The 15171-nt window shown below is 40.8% G+C and overlaps 1 protein-coding gene across 18 annotated transcripts in view; it reads left to right on the forward strand.

The window, feature by feature from the left end:
- Positions 1 to 15171, forward strand: part of MARCHF8 (membrane associated ring-CH-type finger 8) — a 150924-nt gene that overhangs the window by 96058 nt on the left and 39695 nt on the right. For all 18 annotated transcript variants that reach the window (XR_004436440.1, XR_004436439.1, XM_033208584.1 and 15 more), the window contains one exon: positions 8914 to 8964. Coding sequence is in view for 15 of the 18 variants with exons in the window: in XM_033208584.1 (XP_033064475.1) it covers positions 8914 to 8964 (51 nt within the window). In the remaining 3 variants the exon portion in view is untranslated. The remainder of the gene's footprint in view (positions 1 to 8913; positions 8965 to 15171) is intronic.

Genomic DNA, 15171 nt, shown 5'->3' on the forward strand with positions numbered 1-15171 from the left:
AGTGTGGTATTTTGTGACTTCATTTTTATTAATCTCAAATAAATTTCCTAGTTTTGTTTTGGTGAGTTCTTTTTTGACCTACCAGTTATTTCAGATTTCGTTGTTTGATTTCCACATTGTGAATTTGGTAATTTCTCTCTACTGTTGATAAACAATAACATTTAACTCTAAAGTTTAACTCTGTTGTAGCCAGAATCATACTTTATATGATTTGAGTCCTGTTACATTTACTGATGTTTGTTTTGTGGACTACTCTATAGTCTGTTGTGGAGACTGTTCCATGTGCACTTGAGAAGAATGTATAATCTGTTGTTGGGTTTTGTATTCTATGGATGTCTGTTAGGTCAAGTTGGTTTAGTGCTGTTCAAGTCTTTTACATAGCTCGGCTGTTCATTGTTGAAAGTAGTATTTTGAAGTCTGCAAGTATTCACCTGTTTTTCACTCAGCTCTGTCAGTTCTTGCTTTGTGGTTTTCATGTTAGGTGCTTATATATTTATAAATATTATACCTTCATGATGGTTGACCTTATCATAGTAAAAGTCCCTCTTTAGCTCTAGTAAAATTTTCCTAAGTCTTTTTTATCTGGTATTAATATAATGACTGCTCATTTTTATGGTGGTTGTTTTTGTGCTATGTGTTTTTTTTTGCTGCTTTTACTGTAATCCTGCTTATAATTTTGAGTCTTAATTGTGTCTCCTGAACTTAGAATACATCTGGATTTTGTGTTTTTGTACATCCTGACAACCCTTCCTGTTGATTGGTTAATCCATTTGCAGTTCATGCTATTATTGATATGGTTTGATTTGTTTGCCATTTTACTTTTTGTTTTCTATGTGTCTTTTGTTCCTTTTTCCTTTATTACTTTCTTTTGCATTATTTTGTATTGTAATATTTTAATTCCTTAAATGATTTTTAAAAAATTATTTCTAATGCTATTTAAAAGTTATTTTCTTAATGGTTGTTTGAGGGTTTATAATATATATGTATTTTTCTAACAAACTCTTCTTCAGATTCATATTGATTTAATTCCTGTAAGACATAAAATGATTCCTCCTATGTACCTCTGTTTCTTTGCTAATAATTGTTTATACATATCTTTATATGTTACAAACCCAACAATACATTGTAGCAGTTATTTATATAACTGTTTTTCAAAGACATAAAGGAGAGCGTTATATGTTTATACAGTTTGTTATTTTAAACTTAGCACTCCTTATTATCTTCATTTGTTTCAGTGTATTTGAGTTTCCATGTGATGTCGTTTCCTTATGCCAAGCTTTCCTAGTAAAAGTCTCTCTTTATCTCTGGTAAAATTTTCTGAATTCTGTTTTGTCTGATATTAGTATAATGATGACAGCTTTGTACCCACCTATCTCTTATTTTTAAATACATTACATTTCTTTATGTTATAGGTTTAACAATACGATTATATACATAGTTTTTATATAATTGTTTTTGAAATTATTTAAGAAAGGAATATATATATGCATTTATTTTGTCTTTTGTAGTTACACAGTTGCTTTTGACTACTGTTTGGCAGTACATGCTTTCAACTCAAAGAACTTCCTTTGGTATTTTTTTTCAGGTGCATCCACTTGCAATGAATTCTCTGAGTTTCTGTTTATGAATGTATTTTTCATCTTCATTTTTGAAGATAGTTTTGCTGAATATAATTATCTTGGTTCACTTTTTTTCTTTCAGTTCTTTTTTTTTTTTTTGACATGGAGTCTCGCTCTGTCACCCAGGCTGGAGTGCAGTGGCGCGATTTCGACTCACTGCAAGCTCCGCCTCCCGTGTTCAAGCCATTCTCCTGCCTCAGCCTCCCGAGTGAGTAGCTGGGACTACAGGCACACACCACCACACCCAGCTAATTTTTTTTTGTATTTTTAGTAGAGATGGAGTTTCTCCGTGTTAGCCAGGATGGTCTCTATCTGACTTCGTGATCCACCGCCTCAGCCTCCCGAAGTGCTGGGATTACAGGCGTGAGCCACCGCGCCCAGCCTTTCTTTCAGTTTTTTATGTCCTTCCACTGTCTCTGGCCTCCCTGGTTTCTGAGGATAAGTCAGCTATTAATCTTTTTGTGGTTCCCATGTACCATGGAGAATATGATGTGTTATTTATTTCCTGCTGCTTTTGGTTTTTCTTTTCTCCCCTCACCTCTCCTCTCTCCTCTCTCCTCTCTCCTCTCTCCTCTCTCCTCTCCCTCTCTCCTCTCTCCCCTCTCCCCTCTCCCCTCTCCCCTCTCCCCTCTCCCCTCTCCCCTCTCCCCTCTCCCCTCTCCCCTCTCTCTCCCCTCTCCCCTCTCTCTCCCCTCTCCCCTCTCTCTCCCCTCTCCCCTCTCCCCTCTCCCCTCTCCTCTCTCCTTTCCTTTCTTCTGTTTTTTTCTCTTTTCTCTTTTTTTCCTTTCCTTTCTCCTCTCCTCTCCTCATTCTTCTCTTTTGTTTTTTTCTCTTTTCTCTCCTTTTCTTTCTCAGCCCTCCCCTCCCCTCTCCCCTCTCTCTCTCTCCCCTCTCCCCTCTCCCCTCTCCCCTCCCCTCTTCCCCTCCCCTCCCCTCTTCCCCTCCCCTCCCCTCTTCCCCTCCCCTTCCCCTCCCCCTTCCCCTCCCCTCCTCCCCCCTCCCCTCCCCACCTTCCTGCCTGCCTCCCCTCTCCTCCCCTCCCCTCCCTTCCTAACAAATCAAGAGATAAGAAAGCTTGTGATAATGTTTGTGCAAATGGGAGTGTCTTTTCTTCTTCTTCATGGCCATAAAAGTCCTCCTGGACAGGGGAATTATGGTAGATTTACTCTTGATCTCCTTCCTGGGAGTAAACTCTTGAAGAGGGAATTTGTGGCAGCCTCATTTGTCACAGTTTCTGCTTTTAATCATATAAGGGAAGTATGGAGAAGGCTTCTTCCTGCATTCATTGAATATCAGATGTCTTCAGCTTCAAATCATGATTATATCAACTCTGAGTTTTGAATGGGTCCTCACAAAAGCAACAGATCAGAAGAGATTCAATACAAAAACAGATGCAGGAATCTAGCTGTCTTCTATTAAACAACGCGATTTACAGAAATGTAAAAGAGTACCACTCTGCTCACTAATTTTTGTTTTTTTGAGAAGATAGTTAACTTCATTGAAATGTTACTTGTATTTACTGGGTTTATTGCTAATGCTAAATGAATTAAGAGATATATTTTTTACACTGTTAATTTTAATTTCTAATATGACAATATCCATAGATAAAACCCTACATAATCCAAAGGTTTTGGGAGTCCTGAATTTTTTTTTTTTTTTTTTTTTTTTTGAGATGGAGTTTTGCTCTTGTTGCCCAGGCTGGAGTGCAGTGGCGTGATCTCGGCTCACTGCAACCTCCGCCTTTCAGGTTCAAGTGATTCTCCTGCCTCAGCCTCCCAAGTTGCTGGCATTACAGGCATACACCACCACACCCAGCTAATTTTTGTATTTCTAGTAGAGATGGTGTTTCACCATGTTGGTCAGGCTGGTCTCGAACTCCTGACCTCAGGTGGTCCTCCCACCTCGGCCTCCCAAGTGCTGGGATTACAGGTGTAAGTCATCATGGCTGGCCCTTAATCATTTTTTACAGGATAAAGGGGACCTGAGACCAAAAGTTTTCAGACTTCTAGTAACTTCTTCATAGTCCCAAAGTGAATTGCTTTACTTCCTGGTATTACATCTATTTTCCAGGCTGGTTGAGGGAGGAGGAATTCCAGAGAAATGGGCAATGGCAATATCAGGAAAGCAAAATGTTTTCCCAGAAAATCTTTAGTTAATTTCTTTCAAAAGAACTTTTTATATATTTAATATTTTTCCTTAACTGCAAAGTAGTGTGGGAAAATGAGAACTTTTAACTGAGTTTGTTGCTGCTCGGGACAAAGTCAGGGTTCTTTTGGTGGGGACAAAGGGAGATGGGTATTGAGTATGCACTAACTAGCAGTGTTCATTGCCCACATATTTTGTTTGTTTTTTAAGGACCAGTCCTGGTCAGAGTTTCAGGAAAACCCCACATAATGAAGTCCTATTGTTTGACTCTTTCATACAGAATCCCAAAAAGTTGCTTAGGCATCTCACCTCATTGTCTTCTTGATAATTATTGGTTTCTACTTTCCAGGGTGTATTTGGTTTATGTGAGTTTTATGCCTTGACTCTCTCCACAAGTACATTCTGTTGGAGGCACATATGGACTTGCAAAACATCATTGACAGCACTGATTAAATTGTAAAGTGTGCTTTATTCTTCAGCATAGCTTCTCTTTGTGATCTGGTAGCTTCTTACATTAAGAAAACTTTGTTTTCTCACACCCTCAGACTCAGTCTTTCCCAATCTGTATCGCTGTGTTGCCTGATTGATTTATTTCTTCTAACTCTATTGTGGGCTCATAGCCATCTTTTACATAGGAATTTACTTTTAAAATAGTCATGATTTGCTTTTTAAAACATGAGTCATAAATTGGATGTAGTAGTATGCCTGTAGTCTCAGCTACTTGGTAGGTTGAGGTGGGAGGATCACTTGAGCCCAGGAATTAGAGACTGTAGTATGACATGATGGTGCCCATGAATAGCCACTGCCCTCCAGCCTGGACAACATGGAGAAACCTTGTCTTAAAAACAAACAAACGAAACTCATAGCCTTTATTGATTTTTCTGGTTCAGGATTTGGAATAAAAACTTGCACCCCAAACTGTGGTCTGGGGACAGCAGCATGGGAGTCACCTGGGAGCTTTTTGGAAATGCAGAAATCTCAATCCACCCTAGATCTAACAAACCACAATCTACATTTATCAGATCCCTAAATGATTAAGTGTCCAGAGTTGGAGAAGCACTGGCTAAGGAGAAAACAGATGAAATCTAGAGGGCATGGGGCTGTGTTCTGAGGAGCTCATGTTTAATGTAGATGTAAAGAGCCCACCAGAGGGATGTGGAGATGAAAGCCAGGGAAGTGTGTGGCATCTCCTAGTACCTTTTCTGAGGAAGGAAGGAAGGTGCAGTGAGGCTTCCATCTCTCCTGGGGTCACAAGATGGTGGTATCCAGTAAGCAGTGACTGAATGTGTTAAAGAGCTGTAAATAATTTGCCAAGATTTTTATTACTTGGGCATTGAAGCTTAGTTTGGGCTTGAACTGGAACTTTTTTCTCTTTGGTATGTCTAATTCCACTTCTTTACATCATTGCTTGGCAAACTTTACTTCTCATTCAGAACCAAGATACCATTCTGACTATAGGGCAGAGTGGTGTCATACTTGTATGTGCTTCTTTTATGTCGTTCTTAAGCTCTTCCCTAGTTTGGACGTTTCTCACCAAAACACTTTTTCAGAGGAGTTCAGTGGTAATACACATTGAGCATCCCTAATCCAAAAACTCGAAATCCAGCATGCTTCAAAATCTGAAACTTTGGAATGCCAGCATGACACTCAAAGTAAATGCTCATTGTCACCTTTCAGATTTTGAATTCTCAGATTTGGGATGCTCCACCAGTAAGTATAATGCAAATATTCCAAAGTTCAAAAAACTCAGAAATATGAAACACTTCTGGTTCCAAGCATTTCACATAAGGGATTCTCAATATTATCATTGGCACATGGTTAGGAGTGAGATTTTTGTCCATATTCTGTGCCTGACACAGTTTGTTTGCACATAGTAGTTGCATAGTAAGTAAGTGTGGAAAGAATGACTGATTTGAATGAGTCTTGGGATTTGCTTTCTGGAAAATATCTCTGTTGTCCTGAACTATATATTTTAAGTCCAAATAAATGGACATTTAAAGAGCAATGTTTAGGCTGGGTGCAGTGGCTCACGCCTGTAATCCCAGCACTTTGGGAGGCAGAGGCGGGCGAATCACGAGGTCAGGAGATCGAGACCATCCTGGCTACCACGGTGAAACCCCGTCTCTACTAACAATACAAGAAATTAGCTGCGCGTGGTTGCGGGCGCCTGTAGTCCCAGCTATTTGGGAGGCTGAGGCAGGAGAACGGCATGAATCCGGGAGGCGGAGCATGCAGTAAGCCGGTATCGCACCACTGTACTCCAGCCTGGGCAACAGAGTGAGACTCTGTCTCAAAAAAAAAAAAAAGCAGTGTTTATTGTGGGAAAATAAAAGATGATCTGCTGGAACTGAACTGTTGAGATCCTACCAAGTAGTGGATCTTGTCAAATATTGACAGGTTTCAGGCTTTACAACATCTGTGTTTTCTGGGGCTTGTTACTTATTTGGTTTTACCAATGTAAAATATGAATTGTTCTAACAAGAAAACAAAATAAAAGCTTGCATTATCTAATTTATTTCTTAAAGGGTAAGGAACAGCTTTAGCTCTCAATCTGGATTTATAATGTTAACTTAGCAGGTAGGTCTCCCTCACCCAAATATCCATTCTCTGTTGAATAATTAATGTCAAAAAGGTCTGAGGATATGATTTATCGCTTCTCTTAGTATTTCTCTGTAGATTTCCAGATGGTGTCAAACCAACCATTCCTTGTGATAGTAAGTAATGTGGCAGTGGTTATAATTGGTTTTCTGTATAGATAATCCAAGGCCTATGGTATCTTTGTTTTAACTTAGTAGACTACACTAAAAGTTAATAGTAGGTCACCAGTAGCTTGGCCTTAAAATTGAGACTCACAGCAGTGCCCTGTGTTTACCTATAAGTACATTCTTGACTAATGAATGAAACTCAGATTACTTGTTCTCTGGACAGGGGGCTTTCATTCCCAGTGAATGAATGTGTGAATAACATGATTGAATTAAATTGCTAGTTAAACTTGGTCCTTTTTTTTTCTTTTTTTTGAGAAGGAGTCTCGCTCTGTTGCCCAGTGGCGCTATCTCAGCTCACTGCAACCTCCGCCTCCCAGTTTCAGGCGATTCTCCTGTCTCAGCCTCCTAAGTAGCTGGGATTATAGGTGCGTGCCACCATGTCTGGCTAATTTTTGTATTTTTAGTAGAGACGGGGTTTCACCATGTTGGTCAGGCTGGTCTCGAACTCCTGACCTCGGGCAGTCTGCCCGCCTCGGCCTCCCAGAGTGAAACTTGGTCTTTTAGAAGCATTCTTTGGTGACATTCTCCCAGCACCAATTTGAGCATACTTTATAATTTACTAATTGACTGCCTTAAGATGAAGAAACAGGTCAAGTATGGTGGCTCACGCCTATAATTCCAGTCCTTTGAGAAGCTCAGATGGGAGAAGTACTGGAGGCCAGGAGTTTAAGACCAGCCTGGGCAGCATAGCAAGACCCTGTCTCTACAAAAAATACTTAGACGTGGTAGCACATACCTGTAGTCCTAGCTACTCAGGAGGCTGAGGCGGGAGGATCACTTGAGCCCAGGAGGTTGAGGCTTCAGTGAGCCATGATTGGGATTGTGCCTCTACACTCTAGCCTGGGCGACAGAGTGATCCCTGTCTCTACACAAAATATTTAGTCAGGCAGGATACTAAAATACTAAAAAATATTTAATAGTCCCAGTTCCTCGGGAGGCTGAGGCAGGAGGATCACTTGAACCCAAGAGGTCAAGGCTGTAGTGAACCATGGTCATGCCACTGCACTCCCAGCTTAGGGAATAGAGTAAGGAAATACAAGTAAGATCTTCTCTTCTTTAGGCAGCAGTAGTTTTTGTTACTCATTTGGGTTTAGAGCAAGAATGAGTAGATGCAGGAAAATGGCTTTATTTTTAAAAATCAGATTTATGTTTAGAATGTTCACTTTTTTTTTTTTTTTAAAGAAAGTTGTAGGATGGAAGATGATCATAGTTGTTTGAGGGTTACCATAACAAAGTGCCATACAGAAGGTGGCTTAAACAACAGAAATTTATTTTCTTATAGTCTGGAGGTTGGAAGTCCAAGATCAAGGTGGCAGCAGGGCTGGTTTCTCCTTGGCTTGTAGATGACCGTCTTCTCCCTCTGTGTTCACATTGTCTTTTATCTGTGTGTGTCTGTGTCATAATCTCCTCTTCTTACAAGGACACCAATCCTATTGGATTAGAGTCCACTAGGATTAGAGTCACCTCCTGAGTAGCTGGGACTACTATTGATGTCATGTAAACTTAATTACACCTTTAAAGGCCCTATTCCAAATAATTATGTTCTGAGGAACAAGTTTAGGACATCAACATCTAAGTTTTCACAGAAGGGAGGGGAATACACAGTGTAGCCTATGATAGTTGTGTATCAGGGAGGTCAACCTAAAGGTAAAAAGGCCAGGTGGGACGTTATTCTTCAAGAATTCTAGCTGAGAAATGAAGAGAATCTAAACTAAAGCATTGACAATAAAAATGAAAATGAGTTGTGATTGAGAGGAGGAAGAATTTGATACAAGACTATGTGACTGAATGTGGAGGGGCATGAGAGGAAGGAGGCTAGCGTGGCTCCCAGATTTCCCTGCTCCAGGAGGAGAAACTGAGTTGAAGGAGATGTGAGCTGTGTGATGTCCCTATTGAGTATTCAGCACTTTGTTAGCCAGACACTCTAGGGCTGTTCAGCTGTCCCACTTTTTTCGCTCTTTCACAGTGGCTCCTCATAATGTGGACTGTGTCACATACAACTGAGCATGCAGCCTCTCCACTTGAAATGTGTCTTAAGACACTTATCACCATCTGAACCTCCACATCAAGTGTGACTTAAGACACTTAATACCATCTTATTTTGACAGCGAATTCTAAACTCTTATTTTTTCCTGATAATAAAAAAATTTAAATCTTTTAAATAAAAAGTTAAATCCTTTAGGACAGGGACTATTGTTTTATTCATTTTGCCCAAATGTGCAATATTTACTGCCTGGCTACATAGATCTAGTATATAGTAGGTTGTGCTTTGCAAATTCTAGTTCAGGAAATGATTTGTCAGTAGGGTTGTTATGATCAATTACTTATTCTTTGCATATTTTAATCAAAGATTTATAATTAAAACCTGTTTGATTTTCTTGCAGAATGAGAAGACTTTGGGACATTCCATGAGTCATTCAAGCAACATTTCTAAGGTAGAGTGCCACTGAAAAATGTTATTTATTACCTTGAGGCTTTTGTGTTCTTACGCCTTACATGTTCATACTCTTTTTTTTGAAAAGACATCAGAGTTCTCAATACATTTCTATAATCTGTTCTGGGACCATAAGAGGTATGTGGCAGTTATGTTTTTCTGGTAAGGCAATTTTGAGTGTGTGTAGGGGGAAGTGATTTCTAGGAGAAAATTCCATTTTTTCCAGAAAACCATTTTTAAGGCAGAGAAATCTCAGGCACAGGAGAGTCTGTTGCCACAATTAGGAATGCATTTGACTGAAAGTAACAAAAAGCTAAATATGGTGACTTAAATAATTATGGATTTATGTGGTTCAGTTGACAAGGTGTCTGGAGGTGGGTGGTCCAGGGCTGACTTGCTCACTGATTGTAGTGTACCCAATTCTGTGGCTGTTCGGGGTACCACTGTGTAACCTGCATGGACCTAGGGGGACTGAACAAGGGGCAAATGCAGGAATAAAAGACAAGAGACAAAAGTTTATATTTGGAAAAAGGGGTCGGGAGCACCTTGGCTCTAGTGGACAAGGGCCCTGAGCTTTACACAGCCCTCCGTATTTATTAGGCAAAACAGATAGTGAGAAGGGGGGTGGAAGAAGTGGTCAGCTGCTCAGTCTAGAGTAGGCTTGCAAGACTGCATTCCTCAAACAACAGGCTCTAGATGTCGCAGTAGCTAATCTCGGCTCCAGGAAGTGATTGCCTCCACCAAACCTTCTGTCAGCAGCAGTCGGCAGGAGCAGTCGTGAGTTTGCTCATATCCTGCATTCATGATAAACGGTTTGCTCTTTGATCATATAGCCTCCAGTGGGATGCTGAGTTGGTCACGTCCCATGGGCCTTCGGCTCCCTGCAACAGATGTTGCCAGGGACTCAAGCTCTTTACTCTCTGTGCTACCTCCTACTTGACAGATGGTCTCACGATGAGAGCTGGACCTTCAGGCATTGTGGTTGTGGCCTTGGCAGGAATTAGAGGAATGATCAAGGATTAAGAGGTCTGTTAGCTGAGAGTCACCATTTTCAGCAGGAAGGCAAAAGTTTTCCCAGAAGTCCCACCTGGCCGCCTGAAATCTGCTTACATCTCCCTGGCCAGAACTGGATCACAGGCCACCTCTAGCTGGAAGGCAGCTAGGGAAAGGAGGGCTTGGGAAGTGAATCAGCCATCCAACAACATCTGCTCACCTGTAGTGTGGTCACTTTAGCCCACCAGCAGCACACTGGCTGCCAGGGTATGACCTAGGAACCAGCAGAGTGTATCTGATGCAGTGCGCTTGCTCCCAGGCAACGCTCCTCTCACAGCCCAGACATTGACTCTGGCCAACCCCTTTACCATACAGTTATGGCCATGAAAGTTCTTTGCAAGGGTGAACCTTTTCCCCATGTTTTTGGCATATGGCCAAACACAACATAGATTCAGCTGGGAGGATTTGAACAAGTGACAAAATCTGCTGTCTCAGGCCTTCTAGATACTCTGAAATCAACAGTTACATTATATGCCATTTTAATGTACTGACTACACATATGTTTTCATTCAGGTCACCTTATTTTTTAAAACTAAAAGTAAACTCTGGCAAACCTTCTTAAGACATTCATCTGTTCTTAGTCATATTTGTAATCTAATTATATTATTTTTCCACTTAATTTTGCATTAAAAATAGGAATACCTTTCACAAAATATTTTTTCCCATCCAACCTCCATTTCTTTTCTTTTGCTGTCCCTTTGGCCAGCAATGCTGCAGTGCTAGAACTATGCAGTGGTAAACCATTGCTGCCCATTTTTACACCTTCCAAAGGAGCTGATCAGTGTCTAAGCATGGAGAAAAGTGAGAAGGTGCAGCTGCAGATGGCCTGTTTGCTTAAGTTGAATTAAACGTGTTAAAAAACACTTAGTAGTACATGTTGCCTTGCCCTAGTAGCTAGTAGCCAAGGGCAGTTCTGAAGGAGGACATCTTATGCCTTAAATATGTACCTGTTCATTCATGGATTTCAGTCACATTTTATTTAAAGGAAACTTCTTCTTATAGTTAAAAAAAAACCGTTTGCAAACCACCACCTTAAAAAGTCTAGAGGAAAGGCTATCGTCTTGGCTTGGGTTGTGGGTATTTTGAACTTTGTAAGGGTTTTGGAGTTAACATGGATGATGACTTACTAGCCATGTGATTTTGAAAAAGGACATCTCTGAACTTTAATTTAGTTACCAGTAAAAGTAGGGTAAGCCAGGCAGGGTGACTCACACCTGTAATCCCAGCACTTTGGGAGGCCGAGGTGGGCAGATCACCAGAGGTCAGGAGTTTGAGACCAGTCTGGCCAACATGACGAAACCCCATCTCTACTAAAAATACAAAAAATAGCCAGGCGTGTTAGTGCACACCTGCAATCCCAGCTACTTGGGAGGCTGAGGCAGGAGAATCGCTTGAACCCAGGAGGCGGAGGTTGCAGTGAACTGAGATCATGCCATTGCACTCCAGCCTAAGCAACAAGAGCAAAACTCTGTCTAAAAAAAAAAAACACACAAAAAAAGGTAGGGTAATAATATAACCTTCAGGGTTGTTCCGAGTCTTGGGATTAATGTTTGCATGGAGCCATGGGGCAGCTCACCTATTACACTGAGCCAGCAAACCTGACTCTTGTCAAACTTCGTTGAATCCTGGTGATGTTAGGTTGATTGGGCCAGGATAGTTCATTTAATGGTAGCTTTATTATTTATTGCTGAACAATGGAGAACCATATGTTATTTTTTCCTTCTCGCATACTTTTTTTTTTTTTTTTTTTTTTTAAAAAGACAGAGTCTCGCTCTGTCACCCAGGCTAGAGTGCCATGGCACAATCTTGGCTCACTGCAGCCTCCGCCTCCTGGATTTAAGCAATTCTTCCTCAGCCTCCTGAATAGCTGGGATTACAGGTGCATGCCACCACGCCTAGCTAATTTTTGTATTTTCAGTAGAGATGGGGTTTCACTATGTTGGTCAGGCTGGTCTCAAGCTCCTGACCTTGTGATCCACCCACTTTGGCCTCCCACAGTGCTGAGATTACAGGTGAGCCACTGTGCCCAGCCCCTTCTTGCATACATTTTTACTGTGTGCTGTTTGTGAGTGGACACTTACTGTGTCCAATGAGTTCCGGGATGCTTACTAGGGTCATTGGAGAGAATCTGAGTGGAGTGAGCCTTTAGAACATTTAGAACATTTGATTACTCACAGCACTTCCTGGTTAACCTGTCAACATGAAATTCTCTTGCAAAGTGTACCCCTTTGTAATGAAGATAGTTAGCATGCTGTATAAGGTGGTTAGGCATGAACCAGTTCAGTGGGACTGAGGAAGGGAGGGCAGGCCCCCTGTGGAAGATAACTGTTTTTGAGAAGTCAGTTTTTTTTTATTGGAGTATTTATTAAATGAACCTGCTGTTTGAACCCAGTTTTAGGCAGTGACATGTAAAATCGCATCTTCAGAATAGCAGACATACTCTTGAGATTAAAGGAGGCCACAATGTGGACATACTTTATGCTACCTGAAATCCCCGTTGTCGCTGTCAGGAGACTTTTTCTGCTGACTGTTAGACCCCAGCTGTGGTCAGCACATTAGCCAGTCACTGCAGTCTGCTTTATGCTTCTGCAGTTCATCTCATGCTGGCATAAATTTAGAGGCTGAAAAGAGGTAAAAAATAAACCTTTAATCCTGCCTCCTAGTATTCCATCTAGATTTTATTACAGAGTGTCTCAGTGTGTATTGCAAGCATATTGACTTTAAAAACCAGGCTCCATTTTCAGAGAAGGAAGCAGGTAGGTTGGATGGGATGTTTATGAGGCTGCTGGGTCTGTGGTGGCTTGCCTGTCTTCAAAATGGGCAGCTGGATTTGATCCCCTTAAAGAGTTAATAAAAGAAGCATATTGGGATATTTAAGCAATTACAATGACGAAGTCTTCACCCAATACTTATTTTGTATTGATAGTACAATGTTAATGGATATCATTTGTTGAACCTCTGTTACCAAGGGATTTCATGAAATTTGTCACCTCCAATTAATGTCCTAAGGGGTCCAAAGACACCTTTTCCTTTTATTTTTCAAGATCTCACTTATCACTGCCTGGGTTTTCATGAATTTTTTTCTGTTGCGCCTTCACCCCGCATATAACCTCCACGAGTGTAGAGCCATGCTTTGTTTACCCCTAAATCTGCAGAGCCAGTGATGGAATGGAGCCCTGGAGGTTGTCAGTATATGTTGAGTGAATGTTTGCATGGTGTTCTGCTAGACACTTGATGCCCAGCCCATTGTTCATCCCTCTTCATCCCAGCCACTTCCCAGGCCCAGGCCTCCTAAACTCCTGCAGTAGCTTCTCAAGAATCTATCACAAACCATCTGGCATCCAGCAGCCAGTAAATAGAATCCTAATGCTTCTGTTTTCAATTCTTCAGTGTTTCTGATTACACTACCTTTAGCTGTCAGATCTAAGGTGACCTGGGCCTGGCCACTTGGAACCTGATCCTGTGCAATATCCCCTTGGTCATGATGATCTAGGTATGGTGACTACCTTGACGATTTTCAAACAAGCCAAATTCCTACCTGCGCACCTTTGCACATGCTGTTCTGTCCGAGAGGCGTCTCCCAATCTTATCCCTTTTTTGCATGAATGGCTAAAATTCCTAACTCATTTCTCCTTCAGTTCTTAGCTTCTTTAGAGGCGCTTACCCTTGACACCCTCCCTTAATCTAAATTTTATCACCCATTTGGATTTTGTTATTCTTTTTCTTCATAGCACCTATCACAGTTTGTAATGATAGCAATGTGTAGAATATCTTGTATTTTTAGAAGCAGCAGAATGTCCTCCCTAGGAAAAAAATCTGTTTAATTGACTGAGTGCTTGGAGAAGTTTGAGGCAGTTGGAGTCCCACAGGTGACATGCTTATACAAAGATGGACACTGGAATGCAGCCCCCATGAAACCCCCATGCATCTTGCCCAGGCCTTCACCTCACTGCAGTGTCCTTGACCTTGTGGGCCAGCTGAGCTGTTCTGGAGAATGTTCCCCAGATCCCCAGTCCACACTCAGTCCTCACTCTATGTACTTTCCTTGCTGCTGTTTGCTTAATCATTTTCTAAAGAACAGACTCAAAGTTTTATATCATTGTGTAGTCACATTTGATTGGTTTTCTTTTTTTAGTTTATTTGTACATATTTATGGGGTACCTCTGATATTTTGTTACATGCATAGACGATGTAATGATCAAGTCAGGGTATTTGGGGTGTCCCTCACTGTGAATATTTATCATGTTTATGTGTCGGAAACATTTTAAACCTCTCTTCTAGTTATTTTGAAGTATATAATATATTGTTAACTGTAGTCACCCTACTCTGTTGTTATTGAACTTTAGAACTTATCTAACTGTATTTTTATACCCATTAACCAACCTCTCTTTATCCCCCACTCCTCGCTCCATGCACACCCTTCCCAGCCTCTGGTACCTATAATTCTACTTTCTACCTCCATGAGATCACATTTTTTAGCTCCCACATGTGAGTGAGAACATGTAATATTTGTCTTTCTGTGTCTGGCTTATTTCACTTAACATAATGACCTCCATCCATGTTGCTACAGATGACATGATTTCATTCTTTTTGTATGGCTGAATAGTATTTCATTGTGTATATATGTCACAAATTCTTTACCTGTTTGTCCATTGATGGACACTTAAGCTGATTCCATATCTTTTGCGAATAGTGCTACGATAAACATGGGACTACAGATATCTGTTTGATAATACTAATTTATTTTCCGCTGGGGAAATACTCTGTTGTGAGATTGCTGTATTATATAGTAGTTCTATTTTTAGTTTTTTGAAGAATTCCCATACTATTTTTCATACTGGCTGTACTAATTTACATTCCCACCAACAATACGTAAGAGTTTCCTTTTCTCTGCATCTTCACCAGCATCTGTTATTCCCTGATGATTAGTGATGCTGACCAGTTTTTCAGGCAGCTGTTGGTCATTTATATGTCTTTTTTTGAGAACTGTCTGGTTGTGTCCTTTGCCCAGTTTTTAATGGGATTGTTTGTGTTTTTAATGTTGTTTGAGTTTCTTACATATTCTGTATATTAGTCCCTTGTTCGATGGCTAGTTTGCACATATTTTCTCCCATTCAACAGGTTGTGTCTTCACTCTGTTGATTGTTTCCTATGC

The sequence above is a fragment of the Trachypithecus francoisi genome, unplaced genomic scaffold, assembly GCF_009764315.1.
Source record: "Trachypithecus francoisi isolate TF-2019V2 unplaced genomic scaffold, Tfra_2.0 Lachesis_group9, whole genome shotgun sequence".
Classification (NCBI taxonomy): Eukaryota; Metazoa; Chordata; class Mammalia; order Primates; family Cercopithecidae; genus Trachypithecus; species Trachypithecus francoisi.